We start from the raw sequence: 17,922 nt of genomic DNA, 5'->3' as shown, positions 1-17,922 counted from the left end.
CTGTACAGCTGCAAGTGTAGCCAGACCCTCGGCTCTTGAGACTTCAGGGCAAATACTTCACATCGACCATTAAAAACAATTCTCTGATCCCTCTGAAAATTATGATGGAGAATATCCTCCAATGAGAATAGGAACATGCTAGCAGGGGATGGACATACTTCTTAAGCTCCTGCAGAATCCAGAAATATGAGGGTGCTTGAATGTAGTGCATCTAGTAAAACTAGGCAGAGTTATCAGTGGCAAAGGGTAGCGTAATTCTACTGGAGAAGAGTGATGAGAGAGGAGTATCTCTGCTCCAGCCCCAATTCTAAGGCATCTGGTGCTGGGAGGGGGAATCAGAACAGAAGGGCGAGTCATGTGCGGTGGAGCCAGCTGACTGAGTTTCCACTTGCTCTTCATGAAGTGAAGCCTGCCATACTTCCACCTGTCTCTGCTCCCTTCCACCTCACCATCAGTCTGTCCAACACTCTGTGGGGGTCTGGGAATGGTTCTTCCCGCAACCCCTTCCAACCAGATAGCGGAGGGAGGAAAAGTGTTCCTTTCTTCTTCTCCTCCTCCTCCTCCTACCTGTCAAAAAAAATGACCATCCTAGGGGGTGCTACCACAAGTCTTCTTGTAGATAGACACCATCTTTATTTCAATCTATAACTTCATTTATGCCTGCTTGCCTTAACCCTCAACAGGTGACATGGAAAGCAGTTCTCAGCAAGAAGAGGGGTTTCTCCCAAGACAGTGAGTACAGACATTTAAGGTCCACCATTATGAGTCTTTTCCCCTCACACAGAGTGAAGGACCCTAAAATAGAGAAGACTCCAGTGGTTCTACACCACCAAGATGAAGCTGTACCTAGAGTTTTTGCTGAAGATTAGTTTGTACAGCAGACAGGGAGAGAGAAGGTCAGGTAATGACAAGATCTGCATGGGGTAGCCAGTAGGCATGTGTTCACCTACTACATTTGTGATGAGTGGTGGAGCAAGCCATTTCCTACAGCCACGCCTGCACCAATCACTATCCCCTCTATTTCCCTTTTTTGACTTTCTCCTTTGTTTAAGTTTTAGCTTCACTGCTTCATGCTCTGAATCTGTCAGGCCTCACAAAGCTTGCAGCAATTTTTTTTTTCCTGGGGCTTCATTCTGGTAGCAACGTCTGAGTTCAAGTGAGTTATTGACAGTGTCTCTGCAAAACTGAATGGAGCAACAATGGCTTCTGGTCTCCAGCTCTGTTCTTAAAAGGCTTATTTCTTAAAGACCCCCTACAGCTGTGAGGAAGATTGAAACTGTGGGTTTTTTGTTTGGAGGTGGTGGGAATCTCTGGAGCTCCATATACTCCAAGTGACTGCTAATAGTTAATCTAACATAAGCAGGGAAACTCATTTTGGTCACCATTTCTGGTGTGTTGTGCAAAAAGTTTGCTAAATGCAGATGGGAACTGGATTTATTTTGCAGCGTCTAGAAGGGAAAGACAACACACAAGGAAAGAAAGCTTGTTGAATATCCATATTGCATATTCCTTCAAACAGACATACAGTGCAATGTTCAATAAGCACTCAGGAGGCAGGCAAAAAAGCACAGCACTGTGTTATCTTCATAAGCACTCAGCTCAGTCTGCGTCTGCTCAGGCTTCTAAAGACATCTATTTTATATTGAGTATGCGCTGTACCTTCATACCAACAGTTGTATAGTTACTTCCATACTAGCATTACATAATCTCACTAGCCTAGTCACTTCCATACTAGTAACATATCTATCCTTATCAATTGTACATATTACATGGTAAATTGGTATCAGTCCTCATTTTTCATGGGTGGCTTTTTTTGTTTTTTAATATGTAATCATATTTTATTCTCAAATCTGATTCAGTCATATCATTTTTTTTAAATCTCTCCTATTCTGCATGACTTGTTTGTTGCTGTAATTATTTTCTGTTGTACTATTTGTCTACAGCAAGTGATTTGTGGAAAGATAGGTTCATTAATCAAAAACACATAGACAACTCCTTGCAGATTTAACAAAGTAACAACTTTACATAGCACATATTCTTTGGCATTGTGCTAAGATGTCTGATGGTGCCTCCAGAGAACGAAAGCAACCTTCATTTTATTTTTTAGAGTTCCTTCATGTCTTAACAGGAGCTTAGAGTTTACGCCTCAGTAACAGTATACATGGAAACATGTTGCTTTTCAAAACACTATCAGACTAGTGCAGTTATCTGCAAACCTCATCATCACTCCTCAGTCTCCTTGCTTTTAGTAATCTTCTAAGATGATTATCTCTGGTGTCCTTAAAAATAATCTTGGTAGCCATGGTACAAAAGCTCTCCAAGTGGGCTTAATAAACTGTATGGCCTTTTTATTACTCAAGTCTTTTCTGTCCTTTGCTGGGACTGAAAAAAAAAGTCTGTCAGTCTTATGGCAACACAGCAGTTTAGTTAGTTATTATGCCCTTAAATGTCTGGTTATGCAGCCAAAGCTACAGCAAGAATAAAGCATCAAAAAACATTTTCACAGTGGTGAACCTTTAACCAAAGTGTAATTCATGCTAAGGTGTCATCCCCCTCTAGAGACTGCTCTACCCGGACAGAGGCAAGCAGCCTGAAAGCTGGAGGATAATACCTGCCAGCTAATGGGATTATTGTTTTTAGTTCAAGTGGCAGAAGTCTGTGCCACGATGCTGAAAGTAGAGCAGGTTGGGAAATTTTAGCCAAAATTGTTTTTTTATCAGAAAATGCAAATTCATCAAAACCAAAACCTTCTGTGGAACAACTCAGTTTAGATGTTCAGTTTCTCAGGTCCAGGATCTCCAACCCGCTCTCCCCGCTCCCCTCCCCCCCAATAGTATGACCCGGCTATGTGATCTGCAGCTGGTTCATTTCTGAACCACGCCAAGGAAACATCTGTACACACTTGTACTCCGCATGTTCTATTTCCTCACCCTTGTGTGCCGCCCTGATATGCAGTGGCAGGACCTTCTGCCATTTATGGAGGGTGAGGAACCCTGGTGGGCCAGCCGTGGTATTCCACCTTGGTTCCACGGCCCACCAGGATCAGCTGTCTGCTCCTTCATGGAGCTGTGAGCATGGGTGTGTACTTGGCGTGGTTCACCCCTATTTCTGCGACACTTGTCCTTTTTGTGGCATGAGGGAGACTCTGGCACACATTTATCTCAAGTGCACCAGATTACAGCCCCTTTCTCAGCTCCTCCAGAACCTTCGCCTAAGGTTCTGGCTGCACTTTCCCCCTGCACCTCCTAATTTCCACGCACACCCTGTCCGTGGCCCCATGAATTCACAAGATCTCCTCGTCAACCTCCTCCTGCCACTGGCCAAAGTGGCCATCCATAAAATCAGGATGAGGATGTTGGACAGAGAGGCACTCTGCGACTGTGGGGCTTATTTCCATCCCTCCCTTCAATCACACATCCAGGCAGAGTTCCTCTGGGCTGCACATGTGCTGGATCCTTAGATATTTTTGAGGAGCAGTAGGTGCTGTCTCTGCTCGATGTCCCCTTCAGGATCCCTGTTTTTGGCTCTGTAATGCTCATTCCCATTCCTGTTTGATCATTTGTTGTCTCCCAAATTTAGTTGAAGCCTGGGCTTAGTGCAGGGGTTGGCAACCTTTGGCCCGTGGCCCGCCAGGCTGAGAGATGTGCTGGCTGCGGCTTCCCACCACCCCCATTGGCCCGGAGCAGTGAACCGTGGCCAGTGGGAGCCATGATCGGCCAAACCTGCAGAGGTGGCTGGTAAACAAACTGGTCCGGCGCTTACCCTGGCGAGCCGTGTGCCAGAGGTTGCTGACACCTGGCTTAGTGGCTTCTCCCCTGGGGCTAGGGGAAGAGCCTTCAGTTGTGGGTGCGCTTGCACCCCCCCCCCCCACCTTCCCATGACTTCAATAGATAATTTAGCACAGGAACTTGAGCCTGGATCTTCCAAATCATAATCAGTGGGCTGCTGGCTGTTCTAAGGTGGGCGTCTGCTTGTCTCTTTCATTTTTTTTTCTGATGGAGAGGAAATGCAATTTGAGCAACAATGGTGGATCTGATTTGAATAGACAGAGAGTAGGGGGAAGTAGTAAATCTTTTTCCCACTGAAAAAAATCATATGACTTCTTTTGAACAACTCTAATACCAATGGAGTGAATAACACTTGACAGGTGGTGACAGAATTAAATGACATTTGGGAAGGAAATAACGTATTAAAGAAGCCATTTGGCAACTTTCCAAATCACATTTGCTGCACATGCCAATGTTTTTTTTATTTAAATTATAATCCCCCAATCTTGCAAAGGCAAGTAGGCTGTGCTCTTCCCTTGATTAAAAATATTGTCAAGATTTGTCCTCTATAATAGCGTGGACTGAATGTGGACAAGGCACCATATAATGGGGCAGGGCTAGCTGGGCCCAAAGGCTCTCCTTAACCTTTTCCATGCTGGGGGATGGTTTCTCTGTTTCATGGCAGACGTGCTCAGAGAATACCACACTGGTAATATAAGTGCATGTAACATGTTTGTAGTGGCGCTATGCAGTGAAGACGGAGAAAATATGGCATTTTAAATAATAACATTCTGTACATCCACACATAGGCCAGAATGCTTGTAATAATTTTGGGCTAAATTTAGGCTGAGTGTCTTCAGCAACCTTTGGATAATTGGAGTTTACTTTTATTTTGGAACAGAGTGTCCACATGAGGCACTGTTGAGGAAAAGCTTATTCTGCACTAGCTATGCTGGTCAATTTCCCTGTGTAGACAAAGCCCAAGTGACTAAAACACATGATGTTTTGTTAGCTGTATTTCACATACAAGTTTAGTTTTGTCTAGAAATTATGTAAAATCAGTAAGTAGTTGAGAGTACAGAGGCTGGAGAAACTAATTACCTTAACTAAGCCTGCTACTACTATTTGTTATAGGAAACTGTGCTTATCTACAGCAAAAGTGAACTATGAAGAACCCTGTTTTGAAGAGTTTAGCTTAGAAATCACATATCTTTTTCATGGTCAAGAGAACTGATGGTTCTTAGAGAGAAAAAAAGCAAAAAGGAAGAAGCTTTGAACTGGCTTGTAAACTAAAGATTTTCCCATCCTTTGTACCTTTACTTAAAAGAAGGCTTACAATACTGGTGAAATTCCAGAAAAATTAAAATAGTTTCAAAATGATACCTGCATATTGTATTTTGTGTATAATGGGAGATAGACTTGTGCTGGTATAGATGGCAAAGCTTGGCTGTATATATTTGGAAAAGGTAATTTCAAGCTGTTTGGGGATTGTTTGATCATTCATTTTCCCACATTTTTAAACTCTACTTTAGAATTGTGTGGTTGAACTGACACAAGCAATTCCATAATTCCACTGGCTGATAAACTTGATTGGAGATAAATAAGGATCTATATTTAAGGATCCTATAGTTCCACACTGGTGCCAAAATCACCTGCTCAGAATAGCATAGAACTAGGATAAAAGTTTGCCGTTGTACCATGGTTGTGATTAGACCCTGAATTAATGTAACTGATTTATTATGTCTTGATAAACTGTAACATCCCCTGTTCAGGTTTTCGACATTGTAAACACTATCATCTAAACATCTTTATTTTGCTTTCTATAACTTCTCATTAGCATTTTAAATGCCATTTTGGCTGATAAAATACATAAATTCATAGTAATTCTCCAGCCTGTACTTTCTGAACAGAGAGCCAAAGAACAGCTAGAAATCTAATAGAAGTAACTAGCTGATTCAAATTCTTCAGCCAATATGTGTGTGTTTTTAATAACGTCTTTCTCACAACTAATAAGGTTAAGTAAACTACCCAGTATGATCTGTATCTAGTGGGAAAGAGGCTTATTTAAATGACGAAGGCAAGAGGATCTCTCACAGAGCGCTGAAGGAAAATGAGCTCCACAGAAGACCTTGACTATCCTCAGATCTTATTTCAATACAACAATGGGTTTTTAGTCTCAAAGGTAAGAATTACAAATAATGCTTGGAAATTATATTAAAACTAGGTAGGTAGAAATTTCCAAACTCAATTTAGATGGTTATTTTAAATCTCAAGAAAGGAACAGACTCAGTACAAGGGGTCCCAATTTTAACTTTAATCTCCTAGTAGTTTGTCAAATTTTAACTTGAAATAGGCGTGATGAAAGTTTGCAGGAAAAAAACCTGTAAGAGACGTCACCTTCAATGATGGTCCAACTCTGAGATAATTTATCCAACTCCTTGAATTTAGGGGTTTTTTTGTAAAGGGAACCCAGATCTGAACCAAGTTGTATTATTATAAAATCTTCCAAATGATGCTTTGCTAAATTAAAATCACCCACAATCGTGCCAGTCTGTTTTGCTAATAGAATATTTCCACATACCTCTAAATTTTGGTTTTCAGATAAACAGACCACAGATCCAAATGACCCTTGGTTTTGATTTTGCAAAATCTAACCCCAGATAACACAGTTTTGCAAAAATATTCTCAACTACAGTGAATTTTGCATATCTGTACTTACCTTGTGCTGCAAAAGAGAACACAGTTATATTTTGGCAAATTGTATCCCTTGGGGGGAAAACGGATCTAGTTTAATGACTGTCTTTCAATAAACAGAATGGTAGTAAGGCAGAGGTGGAAACCCAGAGATTTCATTTCCCTCTTTGAAGATTTTTTTACAAACCATATATTCCAATTAGTATTTAATATTTCCTGCTCTGTCAAAAGCCAACACAGCAAAACAAGAAATACCATTCATGGAGGGGGGCGGGAATTAAATGCCCAATGAATCTCCTTTCCACTGTGGAGAGAATATAGGATAGTTCAAACAGTAACAGGTTTTTAAGCACTCAGAGAGGCAGTGGATGGCCAACATTTTTCAAATTCACACTCTTAAATTATATTTTTGAAAGATAATCGGAAGATAATTTTGATTCTGCTGGATGGTGTTATGTTATCTCTGAGAGGGGAAACTCTGTGGAGGTTTACGAAGGATCATGGCAAAGCAGAAGATTAGAACTGTTACACTCTGGCATTTTTGTGAACTTTTTCTATGACAACAATAAAATATGCAATTTAGCATTATGTGTTCCATGCTAGATAGAAAGACATAAATAAAAAGACATTTGTTACAATTTGGAGATAGGCTATTAGATCTATCTAAGGGCTCCAAAGCTTTTAGGATTGTTTCTGGCTTTGATGCACGAGACTTTCATTGTTTTTTTAACAATATGTCACATCATCAGTCCCTTAATCATATCACAGTGCCTTTAAAATGTGGTATTGTAAGGGTCTGTTCTAAACATATAAAGGCAAAAAAAAATATGCATACACAATACCTGGCCTTAATATGTAATCATTTAATGGGTAGTTCAGCAGGGAACAGAAATGAAAGAAGCAGTGCAACTTAAGTAATGGTCTCAGTGCTAAAAGCAACTGCAGCATTTTGATGGTTGAAAAATGCTTTAATGGTGGTTTTTACAATTCTTGTAAAAAAATTTCCCCTAAAGACCTGCTCATCAGGGGGCATCTGCACTTTTTCTTAGTCCACTCTCTCCATGACCATTTGCTTTCAGATTATGTTTACCACCTGTGAATTGGGGGTGTTTGATCTATTGCTGGAGTCAGAAGGGCCCCTGTCTTCAGATGCCATTGCTGAACATTTGGGCACCAGTGTCAGTGGAATGGAAAGGTTGCTTGATGCCTGCGTGGGATTAAAGCTCCTGGAAGTCGAAATGAAAAGTGAAGGAGGTAATGTTGTTGGGAAGGGAGAAGACTAACAATTAAATCATTGTTGGTTTTAAGGCCTCATTAAATAGTACGTGCGAGACTGAGTTATAGTATTAAAAGCAAAAATGCTGGAATGAGGGAAGAGGTACAGTGTGATTTGAGAAATCTCAAAGAAGCAGATTTACAAGAACTGAACTTGGGTAGAAGTAAGAGAGTAAAACAGATGCAAAGTCACTTTTCTACCTCTCCTAAGAACCTGCTAACTTGGCCAATTGTCTTTATATCTTTATATTAATTATCTTTATTACATAAAGTGCAGTTTCAGACTCCCTGAGATAAAGACAAGAGGTCAGATCTTCAGCTGCTAGAAATTGGTAGAACTCCATTGAAATCGACAGAGCTATGCTGTTTACGCTGTCTGAAGGTTTGGACCTCTGCAGTGTGAAGTGTACTTTAGAAATATTTACAGATAGCTTAGAAAGAGATGTGTTCAGACAAAGTAACCCTGAATGAAAATCCTATGTATACAAAGAAACTTCCTTGCTGTGTATTCTCTGCTTTCAGCCTGAATTGTGCTCTCAGTACAAGATTTAGCAGGCAGAAATGAGGAGAAAAGCCCGCAGAGAGCAGGAAAAGACTGTACAATATCTATCTACTCTTCCTAATCTGTTGTATTCCATATGCAGCAAACATTGGTGGATCTCTCTGTAAATGCCACTCACACATTTTGCTGACAGAAGCAGCAGTAGGTCTCCTCCCCACGGGAATCAAGCAGTGTTCTAAGGATTAATATAAACCCATTGGTACAAAGGGACTGCTATAATAAACTTCTGAGAAGAGTGGCCTTTTTTACAAGTACCTTTTCTACTCTTAGGCCACGTCTACATGGGGAAGCTATTTTGGAGTAAGGAAGGGGGCATTTAAAGTGCTATAGCCATTCCACAGTAGCTCCCCATATGGATACTCTTATTCTGGAATAAGAGTTGGCTTGTTCCAGTTTAGCTTGATCCACTTCCAAAATGGATTAATCTAAATTGGAAAAAGATACTGATATTCCACAATATCTGTCCATGAAAGACATATTGTAAGCAAAGTAAAAGCCCAAAACTTTGCATCTGTCAGATGGCCCCCATAATCAGCCAGTGAGGATATTGAAATTCACTAGCACTAGATGGCCTCAGAAGTGTGTGAGCTTTTCAAGTTAGGGATTAGGGGTGGTATTATGTCCTGGGGTTTTAATTTTCCCTATTGGTTTCCTCACCAGGTGAAAAAAGACTGGTATGTTAGGTGTTATTGCTGAAATAAGATGCTTTTAAGCACATACACTAAAAAGCATAGTGGAAAGAGATGTCACCACAGGCATATGGCTTATGCAGTTTCACAAAGAAATGGTGATGGTGATGGGGTGTGCTTTTTACATCCTGGAATCCTTCACTCCAGTTCTTACAGCATCTGATGGGTAGATATGGTACGCTATGCATGCGTGCCTGGACCCTCTCCCATCTCTGGTCTATCAAGAGTGGGGAATCTCCTGCAGTTTCTTTGTTGCTTTGATTGCATTCCTACAGCTTGTTCTTGTTACACAGATTATGCTGTAAAACAGGCTTTGCACAATGACAAGTTTGTAAATGTTAACTTACCTTTCCCTTTATTCCCTTTAGCCTTTTACAGGAACACAGAGCTTTCCAACCTCTATCTTACAAAATCAAGTCCCAAGTCTCAGTATCATAATTTGATGTACTACTCCAAAACTGTCTATTTGTGCTGGCACTACCTGACAGATGCTGTGAGGTAAGGAGATGAAATCTTATGTCGTTTGTACAAAACTCACGTACCAACACCCATTGCAATAAAGCACTTTGCTACATTTGTGAACCTGCTCAGGAAGAGGCGTGTCTCCGGGGAAACATTAGAAAATGAAGACATATGTAACCCACACACCTCCTGCATGTGGTGCTCTGTCCCATGTAGTGGAACTGAGACCACTTGGAGATTAATGAATCTGCTCCAGTGTTAGCTAACAGCCATGTGGCTTGTGCAGCATGCATTTAGCTCCAGAGCTCCCAGGTTCAATCCTGCCTGCTGATAATACATATTGACTGGTAATTGTTTCAGAAGCATGTTGAAGTGCAAAGTATCACTATTACTACATGAGCTTATGTTTGCTAGTGCTTCAGTGGATGAATTCACTGCAGATTCAGGAAACAGAATTCTCTGCTATGCTTCTTTGTTGTGTCCCAAGGGGAACATTTAATCAGGACAACAGTTTCTGTGGAGGGAAGCCTTCGTCCAGGCAAATGATGACGAATAGTGACTGAGGGATGCTTGCAAGGATCCTAATTGGTTGTGTTGCCAAAGGCAGAAGAAAGTGAGGAAGGAAGTCAATGTAATTGGGCCAGAATCTCAGCTGGTACAAGTCAGCACAGCTCTTTATGGAGCTGTATCAATTTATACCAGCTGAGGATCTGAGCCCTGTCTTTGGTACATCAAATAGCAGTTGTGTTTCCTTCCTCTTAGTGGTGTCCAATAATGAACTTTAAATAAAAACAAAGGAGAGACTGATTTTCTTTTTGAATTTTTTGGTGTGGCACAGACAGTTTTCAGAATGATTCAAGCAATCAAACAAAGGGTAACACTTGTAATGCCAAAGGTGATTCCCTTTTTCCTTAATAAGTTTAATAGAATAGGTACCTTAATAAAATTGCCACCAATGCAGCAAGGTGTTAAACCAAAAATATGCTCACAATTTTGTAATTTTTTTTTAAGAGATGGGAAAAACCAGTATGAACGAGCATTTGGCGTTTCATCAAAAGACCTCTTTGGTGCTCTCTACAGGTAATAATCAATGTAGTGTTGGGATGACTTTTCTATTTTGTATTACCACTTCAGTGGTGAAATATGATGATTAGTCCTATTCACATGAAAAACCCGTCATTTCAATGGTATCCAGTGTTGAGAATTTCTGGTATTTCTAATATGCTTGTCATTTGGTATCAAAGCAAAAAATTCTTACTTGCAATCTATCATGAAAGTTTGTTATGTACCATAGTTGGTATAATTGAAAATTCTGTTAAATGAGAAACATCTGAGGACCCTTAGGCTTAGCATCATAACACACTGCTAGATTATAAGTGTAACATGTTTTTCTTCCAGTAAGTCTCATAAAAATGCAGGAAGCAGGGCGGATTTATTTTTAATGTTTTGATTAGCTACTAGTGTAAGTTCTTCTTACTAGTGGTCGCCGTAGTCTATTGTGCATGCTGGCTGAGAAGCAGGATTTTATATAGTATTTGAGATAAAAGTTAGTGAAAGATTAATATTATGCTTGCCACCAATGAATGTGTCATAATTTACTTGTGCTACAGATAATGTTCTTTCACATCACTAGATCAGAAGAAGAGATGATCAAATTCATGTATGGTTTAAATGCAATTTGGAGTATATGTGGCAGAGATGTGATTGCTGCATTTGACCTATCACCTTTCACCGTCATTTACGATCTGGGAGGTAAGTGTCATCAGAATTTTGAACTGTTTTCTTTTGTAAGCTATGGATAAATACTGCACTTATACTACGACCTGTGTGAGCAAGAGAGAAACAGGACACACTTCAAGGCCAAGACCAATCACAAGGGAAGCATTTTACATTTTGAGCCAAAGTCATATAAAATTATGGAAATGATAAAAGCATTAGAAAGTGGAATGTTTTTCTCAGTATAAAGAACCCCATAGATCTAAGTAGCAGCTTATTTTCCATCTCACTGGTTTGGTAGGTTTTTCTTCTGCCATTGCTTAAGAAATTCTGCCAGAACAGCTTCCAGGCTACTCTTCACTTCATTCAGTGACTTTAGGTTGATGAATTGCCTACATACGTCTTACCCCCAAACAGCTTTACCATTGTCTCTGTATTTCAATCCTGTCAGGATTTATAGCACCAGGCACTCTCCATTATTACTTCTCCCCTGATGTTTTGCTCTTCCATGTTTCTAAAACACAGAAAGCAGAAATGAAGTCTGGCTAATCTGTTCTGGCCGTTTTCACTTCTCAACCTCTAAAGGCATTCGGTGTGCCTCAGCTGTGTCTTATTCTTCTTTGCAATGGCCTTACCTGTGATTTTCTGACTAATATTGATGACAATTTTCTCCTGTGCATAGCATTAGAACAGCTTCTGCCAATATAGCTCCCTTGTGACAGCAAATATAGCCCCATAACAGGGGTAGGCAACCTATGGCATGCGTGCCGAAGGCAGCACTCAAGCTGATTTTCAGTGGCACTCACACTGCCCTGGTCCTCGCCATCAGTCCAGGGGGGCTCTGCATTTTAATGTAATTTTAAATGAAGCTTCTTAAACATTTTTAATACCTTATTTACTTTACATACAACAAAAGTTTAGTTATATATTATAGACTTATAGAAAGAGACCTTCTAAAAATGTTAAAATGTATTACTGGCACTCAAAACCTTAAATTAGAGAGAATAAATGAAGACTTGGCACACCACTTCTGAAAGGTTGCTGACCCCTACCCTGTAATTTGGCTGTAAAAATTCTGCAGATATCTTCAGTCACACCGCAATCACTTCTGTGCATTTGTGATGCTACTGATGTGTTAAGGTCCGCTGCAGATTATGATGATTATGATTTTTTTATTGTTGTGTATTATTATTTCAAATTTTTCTTGGCTACATTTGTTTGGTTACTTGCATGCCCATAGCACTGATTCAGCCTCAATGGGAATTATCATGTATTTAGGGATAGATCTGTGCTTAAGCACCTGGGTGAATCAGGGTCCGTAAGCTTGATCTGTTCTGCCTTCTGACTATTTCATTTTAAGTAGATCTGGCTTGGGAAATGAATCTCACACTGCAAAAGTTTCAAGATTTTAGAAATAAATTGTATCCCAAATTGAGATGAAAAGCCAAAGTTTCAAACATTTTTGCAGAAGAAAAATTCTGTAATACTTCATTTTGGAAACACCAAAGTGTTTCACCGTTTCCCAAATGGAAGATGCTTCTTGGGAGCTCTGCTCTGTGGCAACTCCACCACAGGAGCTGCAGAGGAGCCAGGGAGCTGTAGGATCCCAGAAAACTGCTCACCAGATGGACTGCTGGTGGGGCAGGGTAGGCAAGCTGGCAGAAAGCAGGCAGGCTTCTATTGGAAACTCATCTGGTTTCCTTTTGAAAGATTTGTTGAAAATGACACATTCCCATGGGATATTTTGCATTCGACGAAGTAGCATTTTCTGATGGAAAAATGTGTTGTGGAAAATTGATCACCAGCTCTAATTTAAGTATGTTATGCTGAAGCTCAATGTGTTCAGAGCCATGGAATTTTCCAAAATGTCACATGCCCCACCCATCACTTGAACACAACTTATAGTTCCTTTTCCTCACTCCTGCCTTCTCCTCAAGACAAATGTACTGGTTGTCCTGCGATTTCAGTCCTCTTCTTCCCAGACTGGAATCAGTATTTTTATTACAAGGGATTAAAAGTGTTCTTGGTGGCCATTTGTACATACCAAGACCTGGCTTTGGTGTAAACCTAATGGGAGGAGGTAAGGGCTTTGGAAATCCAGCTTGTAGGGAAGGGTGCCTAGAGTTCTAATGCATTGCTGCAGCGACTGTGCTGATTTGACCATGCTGGAACTCAGGAGTTTACCGCAGCTCTGCCCCTGGTTGGCTGGATGACCTTAGGCACGTCATTTCCCCTCTCTGGGCCTTTGTTTTCCCGTCAGTACAATGGAGATAATGATACGTGCCTTCTTTGTGAAGTGCTTTTATATTCTTAGATTAAAAGCACTATAGACTCATAGACTTTAAGGTTGGAAGGGACCACTGTGATCATCTAGTTTAATAGCACTATATAAGAGCCTAAGTATTATTATTTGCTATATGCCTTCCTAAATATTGAAGATGGGAGCTTTAAAACAGAAAAATGGTTTGTCGATTTTTGATAAGGGGAATATCTACTGTGGTGGGTCACTGGTATTTTAGCTGTTAGTTTCATGTAAGGCTGGTTGATATTTTTTTAGAATATTTTCATAAAAATTGAGGTTTCTGTTTTGCAGTGATCAAAACAGACCCAATTTTATTGGTTTAAAGTCTCGTGTTTTATGGCAAACACTGAAATGGTTATCTCCATTTCCTGTTTAACAAAACAGAGGTTTTCAGTGAAATAAACTTCCAGTCACTGCTTTCACTTAAAAAAAAGTCTGAAAAATGTCATGAAAACTAAAACTTAGAAAAAGTCAATATTTCATAAAATTTTCATATTCAAACTTATCATTTTTTGAAAGCAAAAACTCTTCATTTGAAAATTTCCAGCCAGCTATAGCTGCCTCACACTGTGTTGCTAAAACAATATCCTTTACAGACTGGTGGTTAGATCAGAGGACTGGGAGCAGGGAAAATTGGGTCCTATTTCAGAGAAGACAGCTAGGCTGGGAGACCATGAACAAATCACTTATCTCTTTTGTATTTCAGTTTCTACCTCCGTGAAAATGGATACTAACATTAACCTACCTCACAAGGCGGCATGAATCTGAGTTCATTGCCGTCTAAGTTTCTTAGATGGAAGATATTATAAAAATGACCAATGTTGTTATATTTGAGCATTTACCCTGTATTTCACTTTCACTATAAGGATGTGCAGGTGCTTTGGCCCAGGAATGTATTTCTTTGTACCCAAAGTCTACAGTCACAATTTATGACCTACCTAAAGTAGTGCAAGTGGCGAAGGAGCGTTTTGTACCCCCAGAAGAACGTCGGATCACTTTCCATGAAGGTAAACTTGGTTCATTTTGTGTGTGCTCATCTGCAAAGAAAAATGTGCTGAAGGGACCATGTTTCATGATAACAGAGTGTATTGAGCAATGTACACCCTCTGAGGTTGGTTTCTCACCTGGGAGAAGTTGAGCTATTAGGTGCCAAGGATGCAAGTATATACCAAGGCCTTCAACATCATCCCAATTAAACAGCAACGTAAAAATTAAAACCCAAGCTCCATGCTGTGTGCCTCCTAGCCCGTCATTGTCACATGGTGGGGATGCGGCTTTACAGAACAATTGTGGGCAGGTCCAAAGTGTGCAAAATTGTTGAAAACAGTAGGTTGGGTAGATTAGTGCAATGTGACTGGCCACAAAGGCCCATGTTACATTTGAAGGGATAAATGCTGTTGGGGCCTTGTTACGATATAAACTGAGTGTTGAGGCATCTTGCTTTTAGATGTCTATTTTTACTATTTAAATCAAAATAAATGGTCAGTTTTGAGGGAGTGGGGGTCGGAGGAGGAGAGGAGAGACAGAGAAATGGGACCCAGCAGTGAAGAAGAGAAAAAAGTACAGAGGGGTGATGACCTAAAAGCAAAGACAGAGAAGTGTGCCAGACAGTTTATAGGGGTGTAGCAGACAAGAAAGAGAAAGAGACATGAAATTGGCATTCAAGTGGATGCATAAAGAGCACACCAGCAATTATTCAATACTGGGAGATTTGCAGGACCACGCAGAGGATTCAGGGGGCCTGGGGCAAAGCAATTTTGGGGGCCCCTTCCATAAAAAAAAGTTGTAATACTATAGAATACTATATTCTCGTGGGGGGCCCTGCAGGGCCTGGGGCTTGGGGCAAGTTGCCCCACTTGCCCCCCCCCAGGCGGCCCTGGAGATTTGCCCCCTAAGTGGGGCTGTGAATCTTCTTTATTTGTATTGTGGTCCCACCTAGATTGGAGGAGGTTTTTTAAATGTAATTGATGTAGAAGGAGGTGCAAATTAACTTTTTTTTGGTTTGTTTAGGGAACTCTCGCCATCCCTTTCTTTTTACTTCCTTACACATACGTTCATTTCTGTCTCTTCGGAGAAATTGTGAAGCACTAAAATGTTTCCAAAGAATCAGATATGTCTATTAAATGTTTGGCTGCTTACATTTTTCAGGCTTCTTCCACACTTAACAAGAACAAACCCCCTTCACACTGCCACACGGCATTAAGAATTTTTGCCATACATTCTTAGTCACTGCTTAGCATTGGCCGTGAGCATGACAAGCCAGAGGAGTGTAGTTTCCCAGCACGTCTTTTGAGTAGTTTTGGAGCTAGCTTGTACTTTTTGCTACACCAAATTTAAAATGGTTGCTTATTCAGGCCTGTTCTTTGCATTGTTTTTCTTTTTTGTTACAGGAGATTTTTTTAAAGATCCAATTCCAGAAGCTGACCTGTACATTTTGGCTAGGATCCTGCATGACTGGGCAGATGACAAGTGTATGCAGCTATTAGCAAAAATCCACAAGGCTTGCAAGCCTGGTATGTTTTCCTCTTTGCAAAATAGAGAATTATATGCATCATTTGGATTGGACAGGGTTTTTGTGTTTTTTTTTTTAAAGTCCATTTGAATGAAAGACTAAGTAAAGAAACATACACTGAAAGCCTTTCTCCTTTTAAGTCAGTGATTTGTATCCAAGCCATGCTAGTAATAATGGCCAATGTGAAAATTTTCACAATTGGTTTCTAGGTTTGGGCACTTCACTTTAGACATGGAAGGCCAGATATTTAAAGTTATTTAGGTGTCTAATGATGTTGACAGGCACCTCTTCAATTTTTGAAAATTGCTAATCTGTGTTTCTAGGTGCCATGAGGGTTTGATTTTCAGAGGGGCTGAGCAACCACACCTCCGGGGCTCATTTCTGCTGGCATAAATAAATGTTTCAGTCACAGCTAATAGGTTCCCCTTCACTCTCTACTTTGAAGTACAGGAAATAAGTTAACTGATGCACAGAATCCCTCTTGCTATTTCATTAAATAAATATAACGTGATTTTTCTTCTCATTTAAGGGAGATCACTAAGGTTTTGGAAATACCTAAAAATGCAGTTGAAAAATAAGCTTTCGTGTCCTCCTCTGACAAATTAACGTGTTAGTTTTTAAATCTCTTTATCCCACTAGGGGGCGGAGTGCTGCTGGTTGAAACACTTTTGAATGAAGACAAAACTGGGCCTTTAGAAGCCCAGCTTTACTCTATGAACATGTTGGTTCAGGCTGAAGGAAAAGAACGAACGCCAACCGAGTACAGAAAGCTCCTCGCTGCAGCTGGTTTCAGAGAGATTCAAGTCAAGAAAACAGGAAAGCTCTATGATGCTATTTTAGGAAGAAAATAATTCTGTCTCTTCTTTCTTGCCTGTTAGATGTGTAAATGCAGTAACGTGACCAGCTTTTACTAGACCGCAGCAATGAACTCAGCTCATAGTTAACCATGTCACTTTCTTTGTACAACAATACACTGCTAGAACATTCACTCATTATGTATGTTGAGCCTACAAGGACTGACGGTCTGCCAGTTTGAATGCGAATCCTGTTTGGCTCTGGACTGTAACTGTGGGAATAAAGCAATTAACACAGATTTAACAAGAAATAGCATGTGAAAGCAACTATGTGTTGCCGGCCCAGAGGGCCTGAGGGGGCAACAGCGGGGTTCGTTGCCCGGTGTGCGTCGCACTAATTAACACACCAGGGTGGAGAAGCAAACCAAGTTTATTTGAGATCTGAAAGCGATGCCAGGAGACAGACACGTCTCAAATCAAGCACACTAATTACAAGCAAGTTCCCATTTTATATTTCAAGCTGTCTGTACAAGCCTTTGTTTCTCCCTCTTTTTCCCCCTTTCTCCCTCCCCCTTGCAACAGTTACACTAAACACTATATTGTAGCTTGTTAGAACTGTTCTCATTTGCATGTTTATCTATGGCCTTCACAGCACAGAAGCATGCAGACTTCCCTCCCCCTTCTCCCCCGTCTTACTGCCGCTTTTTGCTGTTTCGAGCTGTACTGCAGCTGCAAGCTAAGAAAGCTGACAATTACAAATTTTTGCTTGCTGTTTGTTAGCATTTTAGGCTGGTTAAAGTTCACAGCATGGAAGAACTTTGGTTCACCTAGGCCTAGAGACACAACTTTGGTTCACTTAGGCCTAGGGACACCAACAACTCCCCCCTTTGAGAATACTCAAACTTTTGGCTGAGTTTTCTCAAACTTTGAGGACAAAAAACAATTAAGCTCTAGGGAGCTGGGGTCATTAATGAGGGGGTATTCAGTCCCACATTCATCCTCCCCATGGACCCGGCAGGATTTGGTATGTGGGAGCCCACATCCACCCTAACCGGTCCATATTCTTGGAAGGAGCACTGTGAACGTCCACACTTCCATCCAGAAAGTGTCCAAGTATGTCTCCATGACCACAGGTCAGATGGTTCCTGA

At 40.6% G+C, this 17,922-nt stretch overlaps 1 protein-coding gene across 1 annotated transcript; it reads left to right on the top strand.

Moving 5' to 3' along the window:
* Window positions 1–713: 713 nt before the first annotated feature.
* Window positions 714–16,830, top strand: LOC123361984 (acetylserotonin O-methyltransferase-like). Its single transcript, XM_045002206.1, has 8 exons — window positions 714–732; window positions 5,816–5,949; window positions 7,541–7,715; window positions 9,356–9,485; window positions 10,461–10,529; window positions 11,083–11,201; window positions 15,858–15,980; window positions 16,619–16,830. The coding sequence occupies exons 2-8, from the start codon at window positions 5,878–5,880 to the stop codon at window positions 16,828–16,830; spliced, it is 900 nt and encodes a 299-aa protein (XP_044858141.1). The 5' UTR covers window positions 714–732; window positions 5,816–5,877.
* The last annotated feature ends 1,092 nt before the right edge of the window (window positions 16,831–17,922 follow it).

This window comes from Mauremys mutica, chromosome 1 (assembly GCF_020497125.1).
Source record: "Mauremys mutica isolate MM-2020 ecotype Southern chromosome 1, ASM2049712v1, whole genome shotgun sequence".
NCBI classification, from domain to species: Eukaryota; Metazoa; Chordata; order Testudines; family Geoemydidae; genus Mauremys; species Mauremys mutica.
The sequence above is the reverse complement of the archived record's forward strand: the minus strand, read 5'-3'. Positions and strand labels throughout refer to the sequence as shown.